This window comes from Orbicella faveolata, unplaced genomic scaffold (assembly GCF_042242905.1).
Source record: "Orbicella faveolata isolate gen_17 unplaced genomic scaffold, um_ofav_v1 contig_24, whole genome shotgun sequence".
NCBI lineage: Eukaryota > Metazoa > Cnidaria > Anthozoa > Scleractinia > Merulinidae > Orbicella > Orbicella faveolata.
In genome coordinates, this window is record NW_028301552.1 from 28,762,886 (window position 1) to 28,781,838 (window position 18,953).

Consider the following 18,953-nt stretch of genomic DNA (forward strand, 5'->3'; position numbering starts at 1 on the left):
TCTTACAATTGTTTGTGAGCACATTTATCAAAGCTGTGCGTCTTTCAAAACTACCTCTTATTTCGCGTAATTTGGACCGTCGCTCAATTCTTTTTGTATTGCATCATCAAGTGTTGATTCGTTAGTCTAAATATGAATTGTTCCAAATCACACTAGTAGACTCGGCCAAGCCGTCTTCGTCTTTTCCCGTTAATAGATAGTAACTAAACCTTGTTTTTCCTACTATAAAAGAGCGGGAAAATTGAAGACCTTTCTGGCGTTGCGTGGATGAGGGAGACAACTAATCTGTTGGAGTTTTAAAAGCTTTTAGAGTTGGCATTGAGCGGTGCGCGGCTTTGGGGGTGGTAGCGTGCTTCTAACAGTCTAATTCATCAGTACCCTTAAGGCAAAAAGCTAGCAGGAGTAATAAATTTACCTGCAACATAAATTACACAAGAATTTTTTGAGAACGTTCATAAATTCTGCGTCGCTCCTGTCTTTCAGTATTGACAACTATCAGAAGTTATGTAACCTATGCTTTCGACGGTTATCGAAAATTATAATGAAAGGAAACTTTAATCTACTTTAAAATGACGTAAATTATTACGTGTCGGAAGTGTTTTACAGGGATTGTAAATTGTGGTGCAAGTTTCTCAGTGTTTGGCATGTTTGTTGCAATATGTTGTCATACATTCTTCAGATAAGCTCTGTATCGCCCACACGAAGTTTGTGGCTGTTGGTTTTACGGTAACCCACCACTTCAACTTGTCCGCCCTTCAGTATCAGCCCCGCTGCCAGGGCCTTAGAAGGAAAAATACTAAAGACTGAGGCAATGTCCATGGTTAAATTCTCTCACTAGTTCTTTAGCAGTGTTCTACTTTCCCCCTCCTAAAAAGAAACGACAGAAACAAAAACAATGACTAAGGCAAATGCCTCGATTTGCCTATACTGGCTTTGGCCCTGGCTGCTATATAAGACTACCAGCATACCTATACATATGACTTAAGCCATGGCGGGATTTGTTGAAACTTACTTCAGTACCGAGCGTAGCGTTATGAACGACATAGCTAAGTTAACGTGCTAACTAAACATTTAACGTTTGGGCTTTTTAGTTAATAGAAGTGACAAAATTGTCCTGTCTCACCTGTCCCTCTGATCTCTGACTTGTCTCCAATCGGTCGAGTTTGTCTCAGTATTCAGTGAAGGCAATGAAAGACTTCTACGCTCCTTAAAATACTTTATACATTGACGGAATTACGAAAAACAATGTTCAACAGCATGGAATTACAGTAGCTGCTATGTATATAACTGTGACGCAGCATTTTTGACATTTTTCAGTTTCCAAACCGCACTGGATCTCAAGCAATACTGAATGAGCAGCAAAGATGCCAACCTTAAGGAGTTTATTTTGGTGGTTTATATTCAAAAATAAGCAACTTTTTGGCCGGTCACAGATGAACTTTCTTCATTGCATCACTCATCTTAGCTGACCCACTCTTACTGTAACCATTTCCTCATTTCTCGGTTTAGGAATAACTTGAAGCAGCTTGAGACTTCTCACTTAACCCCATTGAAATCCTCAGTATCGACGCCTTGACATTTTCTTAAGTTAAAAAAAAAAATAATCCTTTTCTGTCGGAAGACCTATATAACTGGAGGCTGTAAAACACCTATAGTGAAGCGCTTAGAACTGGCCTTTCGTGTGCTTGATTATATATATGGATTTATGTCATAACATTCCTTATATTGTAGAACTCGGTTAATACGAACATCAAAGGGAAACAGTTAGAGGCTGTCTCTGTAAAAACCACCCAGCACTCAATTTCGCATCAAAAATAATTTTGCCTGAGAATTTGGCAAATAAAAATCTTATACCAAGGCTGCTAGAATAAAAATAAATTTCGGTTTGATTTGAAATGATTTTCTAGTCGCGTTAGCGGAGCGACCCAGTGATCCAAGGTGGGAGGGGGGGAAAACCTGATTTGACTTTTAAGGTGGGGGAGAAGGGGGAGGGGAGAGAGGGGGAAATAATTTGGTACAGGTGCGATTTTTTTTAATACTTTCTTTGCCCGCGACGTGTGCATACATGATATTTTTTCTTCGTATCTGAACTGTGCTTTTTTCGGCTCACTGAACGAGCGAGAATGTTTTTCAGCGAGGTCTCCAAAATCACCCGCCCTCCCCCTCAAAAGTCAATGGCCCGCCCCTAAATGGGGTGATTTCTTCAAAATTGTCATAAGGCTCATTACTGGATGTTGCGAATCAAATATTTAACAGCGCCACGAAAACTGCAAATTTCACTTTTGGAGAGGGCGCGACGACCCCCAGGTGGAGAAATATCAAGAGAAAATGAGGGAGAGCCCTTGGAAATATTTAATGGCACCTAACGCGACTGGAAAATCATTTCGAATCAAACTAAATCTGTTTTCATGTTAACCTTAGCAAAGTCTTTCAGTTGCCAGAATTTCAGGCAAAATTATTTTAATGCGAAATTGAGCGGGTGTCAGGATAAACGTTAAGGGCATATGTTTTATGTATTCGGATACAAATACATCTAAAGCACACAGAATTTTAGGCATGCGGAACGATTTTTAACGTCTTGAATCTAATTTAAGTTCAACCTGAAGGAGTGTAACAGTCGTTATATTACTCAAATGTCTCTTACTAAGGTTTAGAAGGTCAATACACCAGAAGAAAGACCATGTTGTTATACATGTCGCGCCGCTAACCTGTAAAAAGCTTTCATTTTCAGACAATACGATTTGCACATAACCACGACACATCAGGAGCCCATCACTAGAAGCGTGCAACTACCCCATATTCCTGTCACGGCGTTTTTACAGACCGATCTATTTTTAGTTTGAATTTACCGCGAATTCAGACCCACGCAGGAACCTCAGTGACCATTCACAACATGAAAATAGAGAGGGAATTAGCGCATTTTATTATTTATTCAATTTTGTTATGTCGACATGTCCACCTGAAGGCCGACTTTTTTTCTTTACCGATGCACGTTCATGTAGACCGGAACTGACCTATTTCGCGGGAAAAGAAGCCTAAAAATAGACCGGTCTGTGAAAATACCGTGACATAGCCTTAGTACGGGAGTTGCACCGGCTCCTGGTGATGGGCTCCTGGAGATATACAGTGCACAAGATAACCAAAATACCAGCCCCGTTGCTGAATGGGCTACTCTGGTAAAATGAAGCTAATTACTTACTTATTTACTTACTAACGTCCACAGAAAGAGGTTAACATTGTATGAGAGCGTGCACGTCCCATGAAAGTGTACGTTGTCTATATCAATCAGTGTCCGTGCTGAAGTGGGCTAAAAGTAATCTTCAATCTTTAATTATTCCTTAGACACAGAAAAAAATTCATCAGGGTTCACAAATATATCATTACAAATTCATTTACTATATATACAATTCATTTAGTATATAATTAAAAATTATGTACTACTAATAATCTGTCTTCCATGGCATTTTCACAGACCGGTCTATTTTTAGACTTCCTTTCCCGCGAAATAGGTAAGTAACAGAGAAGTACAGACCCAGTACAGGAGTTTTCGCCGATCGGGACAAACAAAACTGTCCATATAAAGCGGCCGGGGCTCCTCTGTATTGTGTATACTAAACTGGAAAGAATATGTCCTCCAGACGAAACGATATCTAAAATGTAACGCCCGGCTCAACGAACCAGCGTGTAAGACAAACCTTGGAATACACTCTGATAAAACATAGCTTTCTAATTTAGCTTATCATGAGAACGAACAGAATCCGGCTGTGCTGTATCATAATTGTGTCATAATCCAGTATGGGGTTTTGGATTTTTTAGTTCTAATCACGATAATGCGACGTGGTATTGTTCATAATAACCCAGTGCAAGAGAAGATGAAGGGTGACAGAGTGAATCCCTCTCAATTTATTTTTGGACATGGTACCCAGTTCTTCCGCGCTGATAAAATGTCACCACGCGTGTTGCATGGATGCACTATACCTGAAGTGTTACTTGGGACAGGCTTCACATACCTCGAATGTTTTCATTACGGACGAAAATGCATGTAAAAGACCCTTTGGGCATGGGCTGTACTATATCCACGTGAACAAAATCCGCGTCACAAGATTACCTTGCATACGGTGGCTGCGTCCGCAGTACGAGTTGCAGTCAAAGCTGTCTTACGAAAATAAAATTTTGAACAAAATACCTTATTTAGTAAATAAGGTATTTTGTTCAAAATAGCAAAAGAAGTATCCGGTAACCGGTCGTTTCGCCCGATAACCAGTTCGCGCACCCGATGCCAGTTCGCCCGGACTATAAGTCTGCGAAAACTTGACAACGAAGAATATAAAAGCAAAAACCGACACAACGTAGGATGAATTTTTGAGGCGTACTTTTTCATGGGCATTATGAAACAAAATTACACAAAACTTGTTTGTTTCTCGTTCCTTAATCAACTAAACACGAAGGTAACAGCCCGGGAAAACTGGCATTGGGCGAACTGGCCTATCGGGCGAAACGACCGCAATTTGAGTATCCTACCGGATGGCGACATTCCACGAGCGAGTTGCCGGACGCGGGTGACCCATTTTTTTTGCCGGTAGAACAGGTGGATTAGCGGGGCAGAGAACGAAACGCGATATCCGAGCGCGGAGCACGACCACGAGCGCGAAGGGCGAAACGAAAAAATTCCGTCAGATTTCTTTCGTCTCGCGCTCCGCGCTCGTGTATCGCGTTTCGCTCTCTGCCCCACTAATCCGCCTGTTCTGCAAGCTACCCATTTTTGGCGCCAAATTACATGGGCTTGCAGACCCAAAATGTTTTATATTTTTCACTTTTTACAGCCTGGGATGGTTTTTGGAATTATAAATTTGTGAACATTCAATGCCATCTCCACTGAGCAAAGTTGCCCGACTTCAATGCCTTTCCTGTTGACCCGCATTTCACTTTATGGGACAGTTCGACAGCCTTTCCCCGCCGGCTGAATCCCGAGGTGATAATGATGCTCACCGGCCGTATGCAAGGTGGTTTTTTTTAGACCCTCCTGAGTTTTTCGAATCCAGGAGTAATTTAAAAAAGTCGCGGAACCATCCTAATAGAAAAAGTCGCCAATATCTATCCGGCTTTCTCGATAAAGGATTTATTCAACCATTTTGAGCACGCAAACGACGATAAACTTGTCTCCAAGGAAACGGCCGTCAACGGTCTGTAGAGATCTGGAGGCGAACATCCTGATTTCTGCACGGTTGCTAGGGAACACAAGAGAGTTCAATACAGATGCCGCCAAAATGGCGGACTGCAGGGATGAGTTGACTTTTCTGCCGGTCGTTAAAGCCAACACGTCCAAAGAAGGAAAGAAGAATAAGCGAGTAGGATTCAAAAATACTCACAAGCCGTTGATACTGCCAAGCTTGGAACTTAGCACTGTTGATGTGCAATTAGTGAGCAGTTTGTTCTCTCACAAACAAATCTGCAAGAAGGTGTGCGAATGGTTCACTGGCTGGAGATCTTGGCAACAACGGATTTTATTATGCGGTGTATCTGACAAGTGTACCAAGGGCCAGCTACAGGCCTTAGTGACGACTCTTGAACCAGTGTTTCACAGAGATTTTGCGGCCAGACTGAAAGGAATTTACCCAACAAGTCTCTTACAATCTCGACTAGTTCGAACTGCTCCAGTAGCTAGTGAGGTAGTCCAAGCTAACCAAGGCTTTAGCGCGGAACAGCTAATGATCGCTCTTCAACCTTCGCAGGAAATAGATCGGATTAATTCTTCAAATATGGTAACAGAAAAAGGAAATGTTAAAGACGGGGATTCAGACAGTTTTCAGAGTGAATCAGGGGGGGTTCAGATGAATTTGAGTGATACAAACATTGCAGACAGGGGGACTCTCGGCCAGACGGAGTCCCCCATCTCCCCCGAAGGGGGTTCACCTATGACAGCATCAGCCCATACTGTACAATTAGCTATAGATGTGGAGGAAAACCGCCGGCATGAACATGCTCCACCGTTTTCAAGGAGAGTGAGCACGCCAAATTTTTTCTCAAACTTTAATCATCGACAGCTTGGAAATATGAAAACCACCTTGAGGACTGGCGATACTGATAAGCTATATGGATATGCACCAGTTACCTTTAAACATGACAAGTGGTGGGAAGGTCACAAGGGTGCCCGGCTGATGAAGCCACGCAAGAGTAAACTGTCAAATCATTTTAAATCACAAATCTCTCAGATTCACCAGGTATAAGTTACATTATAACACCCATCCTATTTGACTTCTATGGAGCTGCCATGGTATATATCTCTTTATGACATTATGTGGAAAGTTTGGAGAGCACTAAAGAAGTTAGAGTTGCTCGCAGCTGAGCCTCAAGCAACTCTTACGCGTCTCTTGTGTTCTCCAAACTTTCCGCGTGCATCCCTAACTTGATATACCGGTATGCATGCTAAGTACAAACTGATTCTGAATGATTTATTAGTTTTATTTGAAAATAGCATTGGCAATTTTTTGCAGTTTCTTTAATACCTCACCAGAGTAGTACTGAATTTGAAGCGAGTTTATGATGAGCAACAATTAGTTAGTTCTCGCTGATCAAAGTTGTGACAGGATTTGCATTCTCTTGATTTACTCACTCTCATGTTGATATTACACTTATTTGTAGACATTATTGTATTTTTGTTCTTCTGTTGTTTGATCAGTGGCTAGATGATTGGCAGACACATGAGAGAGTGGAACTACTGTCAGAAGTGGTGAAGTGTTGTGATGATGATTGTCTCAATTTCTTTGCTCAGTGTTTGGCTCAAAGGTAAAATAGAAAGAAAAAACTAATCACCTCAACAATCAGATTTCTCCCTTTGGAGACTCAGTCCTTCCCTTTCTTGAAAGATGTACATCACAGACTCGATCAAACTTAGTGCAACAGTAATGAGGTTAGCTTTATGTAGGTCTACTTAGACACCACGCAGATCTCTGTGACGTTATTTTATTGGGATGGTATTTTTTTGGGGAAATCCAGATATCCCACAAGTAATGGAAGAACACGAGAACAGCCCTGTTAAAATGTGCAGGCAGCTGGCAGTTAACTTTGCGGCCTATATTACTCTGGAGTTCACTAATCCTGACTATATAACAAATCCATCTCTGGCCATCACTGTCTACTCCTTCTATTGTTCTGCCTGCTACTACAAAATATTTTGACAGGGCTGATTAGAGAGCATATAAGTTAGAGTTATTATTAAAATATGAATGTTATGGTCATGCAGTGGTTGTTTACATATGTTATTAATTAATTAACAATTCGCCAATGGGAGTAATTGTTTTAGTATAATTTTCAGAGGTGAATATCAAGGACTACAAAATAACAGACTAAAACATAAAAACATAGACACAGTTGTTCGTGTGCATACACGTATGCAGTTTTAATAATAAGCTTACATGTACATCAATTGTCAATCAATTTACTCATTATACACTACAAAAAATGAATTCATCCAGTACCTTTGTTTTATCGTTGTTGACTTCATTCACAGTTGTTAATTCATTGCCTAAAAATGAGTAGCTTATTTAGTTTGAAGAAAAATAAATTTTGGTCAATCCATCTGACCTGCTGGCGATTGGCGCAACCACTGCGTTTACGATTCCTAAAAGCCTTGAGTACGAGTTCTTGAAAAGATTTTTGGTCTAAGGGCGACAGCAGTCATTTTGAAAATTCTCCATCCTGTCAAATATTCTGGACTTGGAGTGACGTCTTTCGAATAATTGAAAACTCCATTCAGCAACTGTCCGCCATGTTTACTTGCCGAGATGGCAAAGATGGTGAGCTTAATAATCAAGCTCTAGTGGGGTGAATATAGCTTTCATATGATGAGCTTTTCAACCAATCAGAATGTCCAATTCTTATATTCACCTCTGGAAATTATACTAATGTAATGTATTAACTGGCAATGGTAATGGTACTTATTTACTTCTTTAGTGTTTATGGACAATCACAAAATACTGTTACATCTGTAACTTTTTGGAACTGGGCAGAGATTACCAATTTGTACTTTGTGCATGTCCAGTTACATGGAATTGAAACAACTAATGACTTCTTGGCTGTTTTCAGTTGTTCTGGATTTGTCTATTTTTTTTTCAGGCTCAGAGATCGAACAGATTTAAACTGTGTTCCAGACCATGTTCTGCTCAACATATTTTCTTATCTCAACGTCCGAAGTCTGTGCCAAAGTTCTCGGGTAAGTTTCATTGAGAAGAGTTGGAATAATGTACTGTACCAAGCATGCGAAAGAGTGTTTTATCACATTTCCAGAATCAAAGAAAGTAAAGAAAATACTATTTGCATTATACTTAGCAGAGTGTGAGTATTTTTGATGAACTTCAGGGTGTTCGGTAAATGCTGAAAAAATATTTTTCTTTTTTGGTAAGAGTAATTGGTATTCTTCTATTCCTTCTAACTATATGATTGCAATCATCAGGTTTGTCACCGGTGGAGATTTTTAACAAATGATGTTAGACTTTGGAAGGATAAAATTGCTGCACTGGGTAAGCCAGTCAACTGTTTTATTTTGGTACGGGTAGTTAGCCTAAAGGTCCAAAAAACCCTCAGTGGGTGGGTGTGATATTTTCTGGTGGAACTCAATACAGGAATGTTCATGTATGTTTACAAACATTTGGGCTGTCTCAGTTTGTAAGGAAAGTTAACTAGCTAACAAATGTGTCACGTGTGAAAAAGAGCTGTCACTCAAAATGTCGGCTTTATAAACTTGCTACTTGCTACATTCAAGCCCTGGCTGGGTACATTGTGTTGTGTTCTTGGGCAAGGCACTTTACTCCAACAATGCCTCTCTCCACCTAGGTGAAAAAAATGGTACCAGCAAATTTAAAGCTGGGGGGTGACTTGTGATGGACTAGCATCCCATCCATTGAGGGGGAGAAATACTCCTAGTCACTTCGTGCTGCAGAAACAAGGATAAGCTCCAACCTGATGGGCCACTTGGCTCGTATGCAGACTTTACCTTACCTTGCCAGGGTGGCATGGCATCATTAATTGCATGCAGAAGATGTTTGGGTCATCTTGGAAAATACTTGGGGTTACTGGGTAAAATCTCTTGCATTTAATTTGAACCATAGTTGTGGCAGGTATTAAAATAGATTACATTGTGTTTAGGAGCCAATGAGGGAGTTGTTGACTTGACACGAAAAATTGAAGTCCTTGGTCAAGGTCAGGCTGTCGATTGGAAACAAGCTTATAGAGAAGTACATACTTACTACAAGCAACTGGCCATGGTGAGACTTGAAGAACAACAGGAGAAAGGTGAATTGTAAACTAGAAAGTAAAATGTCCTTATGATAGCATGTGGTTAAATTAATTTCTTAGTCCAAAGCTTGAATTCCTCTCCACGTGTATATTGTTTGTTTGTTTGTTACTATTTTGCCATTTATAAATATGTCTACAAAATATCAATGTATGAGGCAAGGAAGCCCGGGGAAGCCAATAAGGCGTATGTAAAGGACTAACTTAAAGGTACCTAGTACTTAACAAAAGAATAAAAATGCTGTCATCGGTGCACAAAATGATCATAATTTAAGGTAAAAAGTAATTACGCAATGCTAATCATGCAGATGTGCTGAAGCAAACTTAAAGGGGCTCAGTCATGGTTTGTGCATATTGGAAAGTTTAGCCTCAATTTTTCAAATTCATTGTTTGTAATCCGTGTTAATCTTCTCCATCCTTAGCCATCCTTGTTCCTGTATGGTTTATCATTATGTCTTTGGTGTTTTTCTATCTTACTGTTATTTTCAGGTTTCCTACATGTACCATTTAAAGGTCATTTTGTATGTGGCCAAAATAACTCAGATACCGTGACTGAGCCCCGTTAAGGAAGAGAAAAAAGGAAAAAAGCGATTTGTTAGCGTATGTTTGTGTTACATCAGAGTTGTACTTTGGTTTGTGTGATTTGTTAATCACTGTTTGTACAATTATTTTTACAGATTTGCAAAAGAAATTAGCAGCTGCAAGATGGGAAGAGAAGAAGCAGTCAAGAGTAACTGGTAAATTTGATTTGATGTTCTTCCAAACAGGGGGACCATTTTGTTGTCAAAAGTGTTTAATAGGTAGAGCCAGTGGATTGAGGGGGTAGGGATGGCATAGGTAAAGTATGCATGCGTTCAAGCCCATTAGGCCAGCATTTAGCTCCATTTCCTGTACTGTAGCTTAAAGTTATGCCACTAGGAGTATTTCGACTCCCTCTTGGTTTGCATGCCACTCCATCGCAATGGCACCCCGGCATTGAATTTGACGGTACCAATTTGTACACTTGGGTGGAGAGAGGCACTGTAAGAGTAAGGTGTCTTGTTTAACATTACACAAGGACTCTGGCCAAGGTTTGAACCTGGCCTGTTCAGTCTGGAGTCTAGAGTGCTTAACATTAGGCCACTTCCCTTCCCCTAGCAGGGGTGGGGTACCAAGGAGAAAAGATACATGTAGGGAAGTCCAAGTAAAGATATTACTATATACCCTTAACTCAGACAGTAAGTAAAATAATTTAGCCACAAAAGAAAAGAAAACAGTTTGTATGCTTATCTTCTTCTGAACCCCTGGCCCTTGCAGAACTTCTTGTGCCACACTAGGTCTAATATTCCAAACAATGTCCCCATCTCTCACAAGGCCCTGGGTATCAAAAGATCCTGAAAGGTAATACCCCACGTCTCCCCTGTGAGGGTATGTGGGCTAGTTCTTATTAGTTTTCTGATGGTTGCCATGACTGCTTTGTACATCAGAATTGCCGCCCAAGCCCAGAGAGAGAGGTGATGAAAAGACTGTAGCATCTGGTGTTGGTAAGAGATAATTATTTGCTTGAAATTAGTTAACGAAAAAAAAAAAAACAAAAAACAAAAAACAAAAAACAAACTATCCAGACCAGAATTTTACTGTGCACATGTACAGTTTTTAGTAATTATTTCATTAAAAAGAAGAGAAAGCCATTTCAGGCTTTTGGAGCTCAAAAGGTCAATGCTTGTGGCCTCCACTATTGTAGTATTTAGCAATTTCCCCTGGCTGGGATCATGCTAGCTAGTCCAGACCATTTGCAGATTTTTTTGTCAAGTTTTGCTGGCAACTTTTGGGGAACATTTTACCTCTGGGTGGGGAGAGACAAATAAACAGTACCTTATCAAAGAACTTGACACAATGACCCCACTCAGGTGCACTCTTGGATCTCTGAATCAGAAAAACAATACACTGACAATGGAGGCTCTCTCTATGTGGTGCGGACCTATGAATTTAGGTCTTTGTAAGCATTGCAGTTGTGACATATTGTACTTCAATGATATCACTGTTACAGTTTGCACTGTTTTCCCTCCCTTGGATTTAGTTGAAATAGAATTAACTCATTCCATGGAAGACATTGGTCCTGTGCAGTCTGCAACCACCACAGATCAAAGGGACCATGCAAACGAGTTTGCAGCCTCAGACTTTGATGGAAATGATTTGACTGGCGGCAACTTGAAGATGCTGACCCACAGTCTCAAGGCGCTGGCTCAAGAAGGAGACAAACCACAAGATGCAGACGTAGCTTTGGATGTGAGGCCTACTTTAGTACAGGCATCAAATCTTTTGGTAAGAGTCAGAGGACAGAGTGGCCCACTCTGGTGAATCTTTTCAAATATCTTCAAAGATCTTCATGAGGATCCCTGGGGATCTTCATTTGATTTCTTCAAAGATTGTAAAGGTTCTTGCAACATCAGGCACATTCTTAGGTTGCTCTAAAGATCCCCAAGGACCTTGCACTGGTTCTAATTAGAGAAAGCAATATCTGTAAGTGCTAAGCGGGAGAGCAGTGTATACTGATTATGGGTAATTTCAAAAACAAAAAACTTTCAACTTAGCACTACAGGTCTTCTCAGATTTTACGATTTAAGCACTCTATTCAGCAATTTCAGGGCAGCACTTATCTCCAGCTTCTATTTTGTAGCATGAAGTGACCAGGATGGAATCCCTGGATGGGACGCTAGTCCATGGCTGGCTTACCCTCCAGCATTAAATTTGCCGGTGAAGTAGTAAAAATTATACATTTTTTTTTACACATCGTTGCTTCTGATTATTTTGCAGGAAGGCGATCGAGAACCAAGAAAACACAAATTCCGCTATCTATCACTTGCTGTCCAAGGTGTTTTTGCTGTTCAAAGAGTCCGGAGGCTACAGGTATATATATACTTGATGATACAACCAATTACCAGCACTAATCAAATTAACATTTTGTTATGCCCGATTTTTCAGTTACACGGAGATCTTCTTATAATGCCGTTTTATTGTATGGACTGGTATTTTTTTTCAGGGACACATGGATGCAGTTCTTTGCTTACAGTTTGATAAGAGAAGAATTATTACAGGATCTGCTGACCGCACAGTACGGTAGGTTCAACAGGTTCTTTACGGAGAGTGTTTACAATTGAACGAACAACTTTGATAAAGTGGTGCACTAATTTACTTTATTTTGAACTAAATTTTGAATCGCAGTTTAACAAATGTAACAATAAACTTTGACTTGGTTTTGCTTTTTCTTAGAGTGTGGGATGTGAGAAGTGGGCGAAGTATCCACAAGCTGAAAGGACACAAGGTGATGATGTCTGCTCAGGAGCCTTTAGGCTTAGTAATGAAATGGGCTTTTCTTTTCCCGCATTGAATTTTGAAAAATAATTTTCAACTTGATGAGTAAGCCCTATGAAATTTCGCGTGTAACAACCAATCAGAGATGCCACACATATCTCTGTAGATCTACATCATCACTATGGAATTTTTCCTCCCCAAACCTCCTCATTTCATAGCTCAATCAGGAGCTTGTTCACAGGCTAACAGCAGTTGAGCAAGGGGAGAAACATTCCGATAGAGCGTCATCACAATATGCTCTGTTTGATGGTTTCCTATATTCATATCACTTGTCTGCTCAGCAATGGATGAATATTGTAAGGAGAAATTAGCTGCTGGTCTTTTGCAAACTGAAGGATTGACTTTGGTTATTTTTTTAAGGGTGGAGTGCGTTGTTTGCAGTTTGACGACGAAAAAATAATCAGCGGCTCCTGGGATATGACTGTCATGGTTTGTATCGTTTAGATTTTATATTTGCTAAAACCTACATGTAGTTGATATATGGGAATGGCAGATTTCCTTCCAATAAAAGGAGGGGGAAAATTACAAAAAAATTTAACGAAATTATCAGAGTTTATATTTAGTCTTTGTCAACTCTCATATCTTTACTGTCATCGAATTTGAACTCGGTCAAATTGTGATAAAACTCGGCGGACAAGCAGACGATGTCTTGTCTTGCACTCTTGATGGCCGCTATTTTAACAGGAATCTCGTTTTCATTTTAGGTTTGGCATATTGTGAAGTTTCACAGACTTAAAGTACTTTTTGGTCACAAGGGATGTGTTTCTTGTTTGCAATTCAAAGACGAAATTTTGTAAGTAAAGGTTCTTATGCGTATCTTTGTAAACAGATTTGAATTCTTGTCTTTTGCCAGTTTAAGGTTCTTTTTATAGCCTTTTTAGGTTTTTAGGTTCTTTTAATGCCTTTTTAGTGAGATGAAATACATGTATATCCCAGTTTCATCATGCTGCGAAAATTGGAAATACCTGCTAGCCTAATGAGCTGCTTAGCTGTAACGCAGGCGTTACCTTGTTACTTAACATGCTTATTACTGCACAATAACTTTGTAAAAAACGTGAAAGCTTCAATCAAAGGTGAGTATAGCGTTCTATCACCTAGGAATAAAATTGTGCGCACAGTTCTGCTGTGAAAATTGACCTTGATCATTCCATGCCTTCTGCTTGGTTTTAGAGTCACGGGGTCACATGACCGTACCGTTCGTATCTGGAGTACAGCCACGTGGGAGTGCGAAGGCATTCTTGAAGGCCATGAAGGTGGGTAAATCAAAAAGAATCTAACAAACATGGCGGAAAATGCGGCATTTTGGCAAGTTTCTTTAGTGTTGCAGGGCTTTTGTATCGGTGAAATGCAAACCACTCTCATGCATTTGTGTTCATTGTTTCCTCATTAAAGGAGCTACGTCACGGTTTGCGCATCTTAAAAAGTTTCGCCTGAATGTTTCGTTTGTAATCCGTGTCAATCTTCTCCATCCTTAACCATCCTTGCCCTTTTATGGTTTCCTGTTTTCTCTTTGATGTTTTTCTGTCTAAGTCAACTATTATTTTCAGGGTTTCTTCAATTTAAAGGTAATTTTGAACGTGGCCAAAATATCTCAAAATGCCGTGACTGGGTTCCTCTAAAATGACCGCCATCTATTCCAAGATTGATGAACATTGTATTTCTCATTACGAAATCGATATATTATCTACCAGACAATTGATGAGAATCGCGATAATCATCAAGTTAGTGACATTGTCCTGAAGTACGTCAAGTTATTAGAACTGATGTTAAAAGGAGTCAAATGTACACCAGAGGGGTTTTGTTGGGGATATGGGTAGGGCTTGATATGTGTGGGCTCTCACACCAAACCTCTGTCCTATTTTTTCTTTGCGTTGGTTACAATTTTTTTCTCGACCTTTCCAGGTCAGACAGGTTTCTACAAAGTGTGTATCCTAACAATACAGTGACTAGGTCTTGTTGTTTGCTAATATTCAGGTGCGGTCACAAGTCTTCAGTTACAGGGAGAGCATGTTGTTAGCGGTTCTGTTGATAGGTGAGAGGCATTCAATTTTACGGTGGCAAATATACTTGGAAACCGAGTCTATCTCGACTAATTTCTACATTAATGCCTCGACTTCAGTTTTAGGTAATAGTTACAGGCTTCACTGCGAGAAAGACTTAAGTTGTCGCATGCAAACCCCATCAACAAAGCAATGAGATCTTTAATTGAGGCTAGAACGTTTAACCGGTTTGAAGCGCGGTAAAACGTTTAAGTGGAGACAAGCGCGGAAAACGTGCCTTTAACGGGTGGCAAGCGCGGGGAATCACGTAACGAACGGGTGCAAAGCGCGGGAAGAAATGTAAGCGCGAGTTTCAATCGTTTTGCTTGTCGTCATCTTGCAGAACTTTAAAATTATGGGATCTAAAGACAAGAAAGTGTCTTCAGACATTTGTTGGACATTCGGATGCTGTACTCGCCTTAACGGTAAGATCATTAAATGAACGCAATATATCTTTTATTGGGGAAGTTTTAACGTCACAGAACTGACGGATCAAGGTTTGACTGGGGGTTTTCTCAGGTTTTTCTTTAGGTCTAGAAGAGAATACCAGTCGTCAGGGAATGCGAAGTTGTGTTTCCAGTCAGTAAATAGGAAAAACTGCAACGTGAAACTTAATCAGTGTATGGACACTGCCTGAGTGAAAACCTGATTCATTCCCTAAGGTGTTCTGTTATGGCTGACTCAGGGGCGGATCTACTAAGAGGGCGCACCCCCTCCCCCCCACCCCGAGATGAAGCCTTCTTCTTCATATTCGCTTTTAATATTTGTTTACCTCACTAGTCAGTTACGCCATTTCCCAGTGGTGCACTCCCTCCTAAGAGAAATCCTGGATCTGCCCTAGTGACTGGGGTTCTATAGTGAAAGAAAGGGCCTAATGACGCAAGTGGGCTTGTACTTAGTGCGGTAAGACACACACTCTCTCTTTTTCCCGCAGGTGCTTGGCAACCTGGTCTTAAGTGGATCCGCGGACGGTATGATTTTGTTCTGGAACCTGGAAACTGGAGAATGCGAGGTTGCTATTCAGGGTCACGAGGGCCCAGTCCACTCTCTTGATTACAACGATCATCAGCATTTCTTCTCGTCCGGAGGGTGAGAAAAAGTTTTAATCAGGGCAGGAAGAAAAAATTTGAAATCCAGGTGCCCAGTTGGCCAGTACATCTCAGTTTTCAGTTGCCACACTAAAATACTACTTGTCCAATAGGCGCGCAATGTTCATGCCTTATCAACTAATCTTCCTGTACGAGGGCCAATATGGCGATCAGACGGCGAAGTGAGCAAAGTATGCTTGGATTTTAAATTAATCCCTGCTTTCAATTTATTGTTTGTTCACCTTACAGTCTTAGGTTTTGAAATTATTGTTTTTGATTGAAAATTATCACTAACAAGATTACTGAGGTTAATTTCACTTGCCCATGGGACCAAGAAAATTCCATTGTCACTTGCCCAAGAGCAAAATTTACTTGGCCCGGACAATCGTATCTGGGTTTTTTCCTGCCCTGAATTCAGGCTTATCGAGCGTTGTTCCATTTTTTTTCTAAGGTAACAGTGATGCAGTAGTACTTTAACGTAAATACAGTTTATTTCTTTACATTCCAGGGACCATTTGTTGAAAGAATGGGACATAAGTACGTGCACGTGTCTAAGATCCTTACAGGGACATAGAGGGCCGGTGTTTTGTGTTAAGGTACGGTTATGTTCCTTTCGATCCCGATTACACGCGGCCTTCAGTGGCGGGAAAGTTGCGAGATCTCCTTTCGTGGTCGTAAGCTTGGCAATTAATCCATGATGTACTTTAGCCTCATTCATTGAAAACAAAACTCGCATCTATTTCTTATGCTTTTTGTGTATGGAGTGTAGTTTAAACAGGGAAGAAGTTTCGAGATACATTGTTTACAACCATTCGAAGAAGCATACACACTTTCATTTTCCACCGTTCGTGAAATGTACTCTCCAGACTGATTATAAACAAGTGTTAAAGAAATAGCTGTTTCTTATTATAATTCGAGCTCGTTTGTCTAGGTGAGGGAACTGTTGTTGGTAACAAACTGAGCAGAAGTCATTTTCAGAGTCTAGTGAAAAGTGATTATCAGTGGATATGTTCTGTCGTTTCTTACCCTCTCTTTAGAGTGTCTTTGTTGAATTGCCTTTGTGGTAGTTTTGATACCGCGTGGAAGCTTCATATAAACCTTTGCCGAATTATTGGTCTGTGCGATCAAAGAAAACTTGCACCTTTGAAGAAGCCATGTCACGAAGTTTTAAGTCATTTTGTGTTATTCAAAACACTTTCAATTGACGAAAGCCCTAAAATAGTAGTTCTCGAAGGTGGGAAAACACTAATGTAAACCGATTATGGGATCGTTACGACTGAGGAAGATTAAGGCGGATTATGAAACTTCGAAAAAATTGGCCGGCGTTTTCAAGATCCGATGCCCATGATAAAATTAATTTTAATTAGTTTCATGCGTTCAAGACTGGCAATGTGCGCAGAACGCTATGTTCCTGTGCCCTTTTGCACGAATTGCGGGCCAATAGTAAAACAAGGGGCATATGGGTTCTACTGAAGATGTGCTCAACTGTGAAGTGTTTTAAAATGATCGTGAAAGTTACTTAGTAAATCCCCTGAGATTTCATCGTTGCTGTGTTATTCCGTTAGTAACTTGCTGTCCATGTTTGTTCCCAGGCCGTCCCACACAGGGTCGTGTCCTGCTCTGCCGATGGATTCACGAGGGTCTGGGACCTGGATTTTCCAGATGGAAAGGTTGGTCATGTCACATACCTCGTAAATCTTGAACAGTTTTCAGATCTTTCCATCCAGTCGGCTAATGTTGTTTTTCTGCTCTTGCAGTACCAAGGTAAGAATATTGCCGTTCAAGACAACGTCATCACGCCGCACACAATTCAACAGAGTAATCCCAAAAAAGTTATTTGATGGAAGGAGAGAGAGAAAGCAGTTTTGTAGCGCTTCGATTATAGAATAAATAGTTGTTCTGGTTCGCGTTTTTATTTGTTTGCTTTCTTCTTGTGTTTTTCTTCGACGTACAGGTGCGATATAGTAAAAAGCCGCGTGTAAGAACCGACATTTTTTAGTCTGGCAACATAGGTTCTTGTATCTTGGGGTAGTTATTGACAATTTAGGCAAAGCAGGTTGTTAATTAGGTTCTTAATTTCGATGAAGTAGATATGGTTGTTGATTACCAGAAAAATTTTTAAACCTGGGTTTGGTCCTTGAATTTTGTTTCCTAACTGTAATATGTATTTTCTTGTAATGTAGAGTTGTAATCTGAAAGTCACTCCTTGGTTAAAATGTTTATCATAAATTTACTGTAACCCACACATAAGAACCTGCTTGATCTTGCTTGGCTAAACAGGTTCTTATACTTTTGGGTATTAATATGGCAAATTTCTGCCTGCAGGTTCTTAATTAAACCACTAGGTTCTTACATGCGAGTTTTTATTCCATGCTTATCAGTTTTATGTGGGGGATACCTGGCCTTGGATCAATAATTAAGACTAGAGATGTATTCATCATAAAGTGTTTTTCCTTGGCCTATGTAGACCTCATGTTGAACCATTCTTACGTCATAATTCACTCGTTAGCTTTCAAGAAGACGATCGAAGCGTGGGCTTTGTTTTTGAGTTGTTATGCAACCAGACAGCAAACAGTAAACAAACAAACAAATAAAGATACGTCACCCCTTATTTCTGTCATCCACGCTTTTGTTTTGTTCATGAAAGGAGTAGTGATGTATGAAGGATATGGCTATCTTTAAAACGGGGAATGGGGAATCGGGGAATGGGAATGGGGAACGGGGAACGGGGAATCTTTAAAACGGGGAATCTTTAAAAGCGGGAATCTTTAAAATGGGGAATCTTTAAAAGCGGGAATCTTTAAAATGGGGAATCTTTAAAAGCGGGAATCTTTAAAATGGGGAATCTTTAAAAGCGGGAATCTTTAAAATGGGGAATCTTTAAAAGCGGGAATCTTTAAAATGGGGAATCTTTAAAATGGGGAATCTTTAAAAGCGGGAATCTTTAAAATGGGGAATCTTTAAAAGCGGGAATCTTTAAAATGGGGAATCTTTAAAAGCGGGAATCTTTAAAATGGGGAATCTTTAAAAGCGGGAATCTTTAAAATGGGGAATCTTTAAAAGCGGGAATCTTTAAAATGGGGAATCTTTAAAATGGGGAATCTTTAAAAGCGGGAATCTTTAAAATGGGGAATCTTTAAAAGCGGGAATCTTTAAAATGGGGAATCTTTAAAAGCGGGAA

The 18,953-nt window shown here is 40.2% G+C and overlaps 1 protein-coding gene across 1 annotated transcript; it reads left to right on the forward strand.

Moving 5' to 3' along the window:
* Nucleotides 1-5,210: 5,210 nt before the first annotated feature.
* LOC110045773 (uncharacterized) lies at nucleotides 5,211-18,383 on the forward strand. Its single transcript, XM_089291902.1, has 20 exons — nucleotides 5,211-6,221; nucleotides 6,680-6,786; nucleotides 8,116-8,212; nucleotides 8,453-8,519; nucleotides 9,145-9,291; nucleotides 9,969-10,028; nucleotides 10,758-10,814; nucleotides 11,351-11,595; nucleotides 12,088-12,180; nucleotides 12,314-12,390; nucleotides 12,544-12,595; nucleotides 13,006-13,074; nucleotides 13,350-13,438; nucleotides 13,816-13,898; nucleotides 14,620-14,677; nucleotides 15,028-15,109; nucleotides 15,619-15,773; nucleotides 16,281-16,368; nucleotides 17,365-17,442; nucleotides 17,530-18,383. The coding sequence occupies exons 1-20, from the start codon at nucleotides 5,268-5,270 to the stop codon at nucleotides 17,611-17,613; spliced, it is 2,742 nt and encodes a 913-aa protein (XP_089148028.1). The 5' UTR covers nucleotides 5,211-5,267; the 3' UTR covers nucleotides 17,614-18,383.
* The last annotated feature ends 570 nt before the right edge of the window (nucleotides 18,384-18,953 follow it).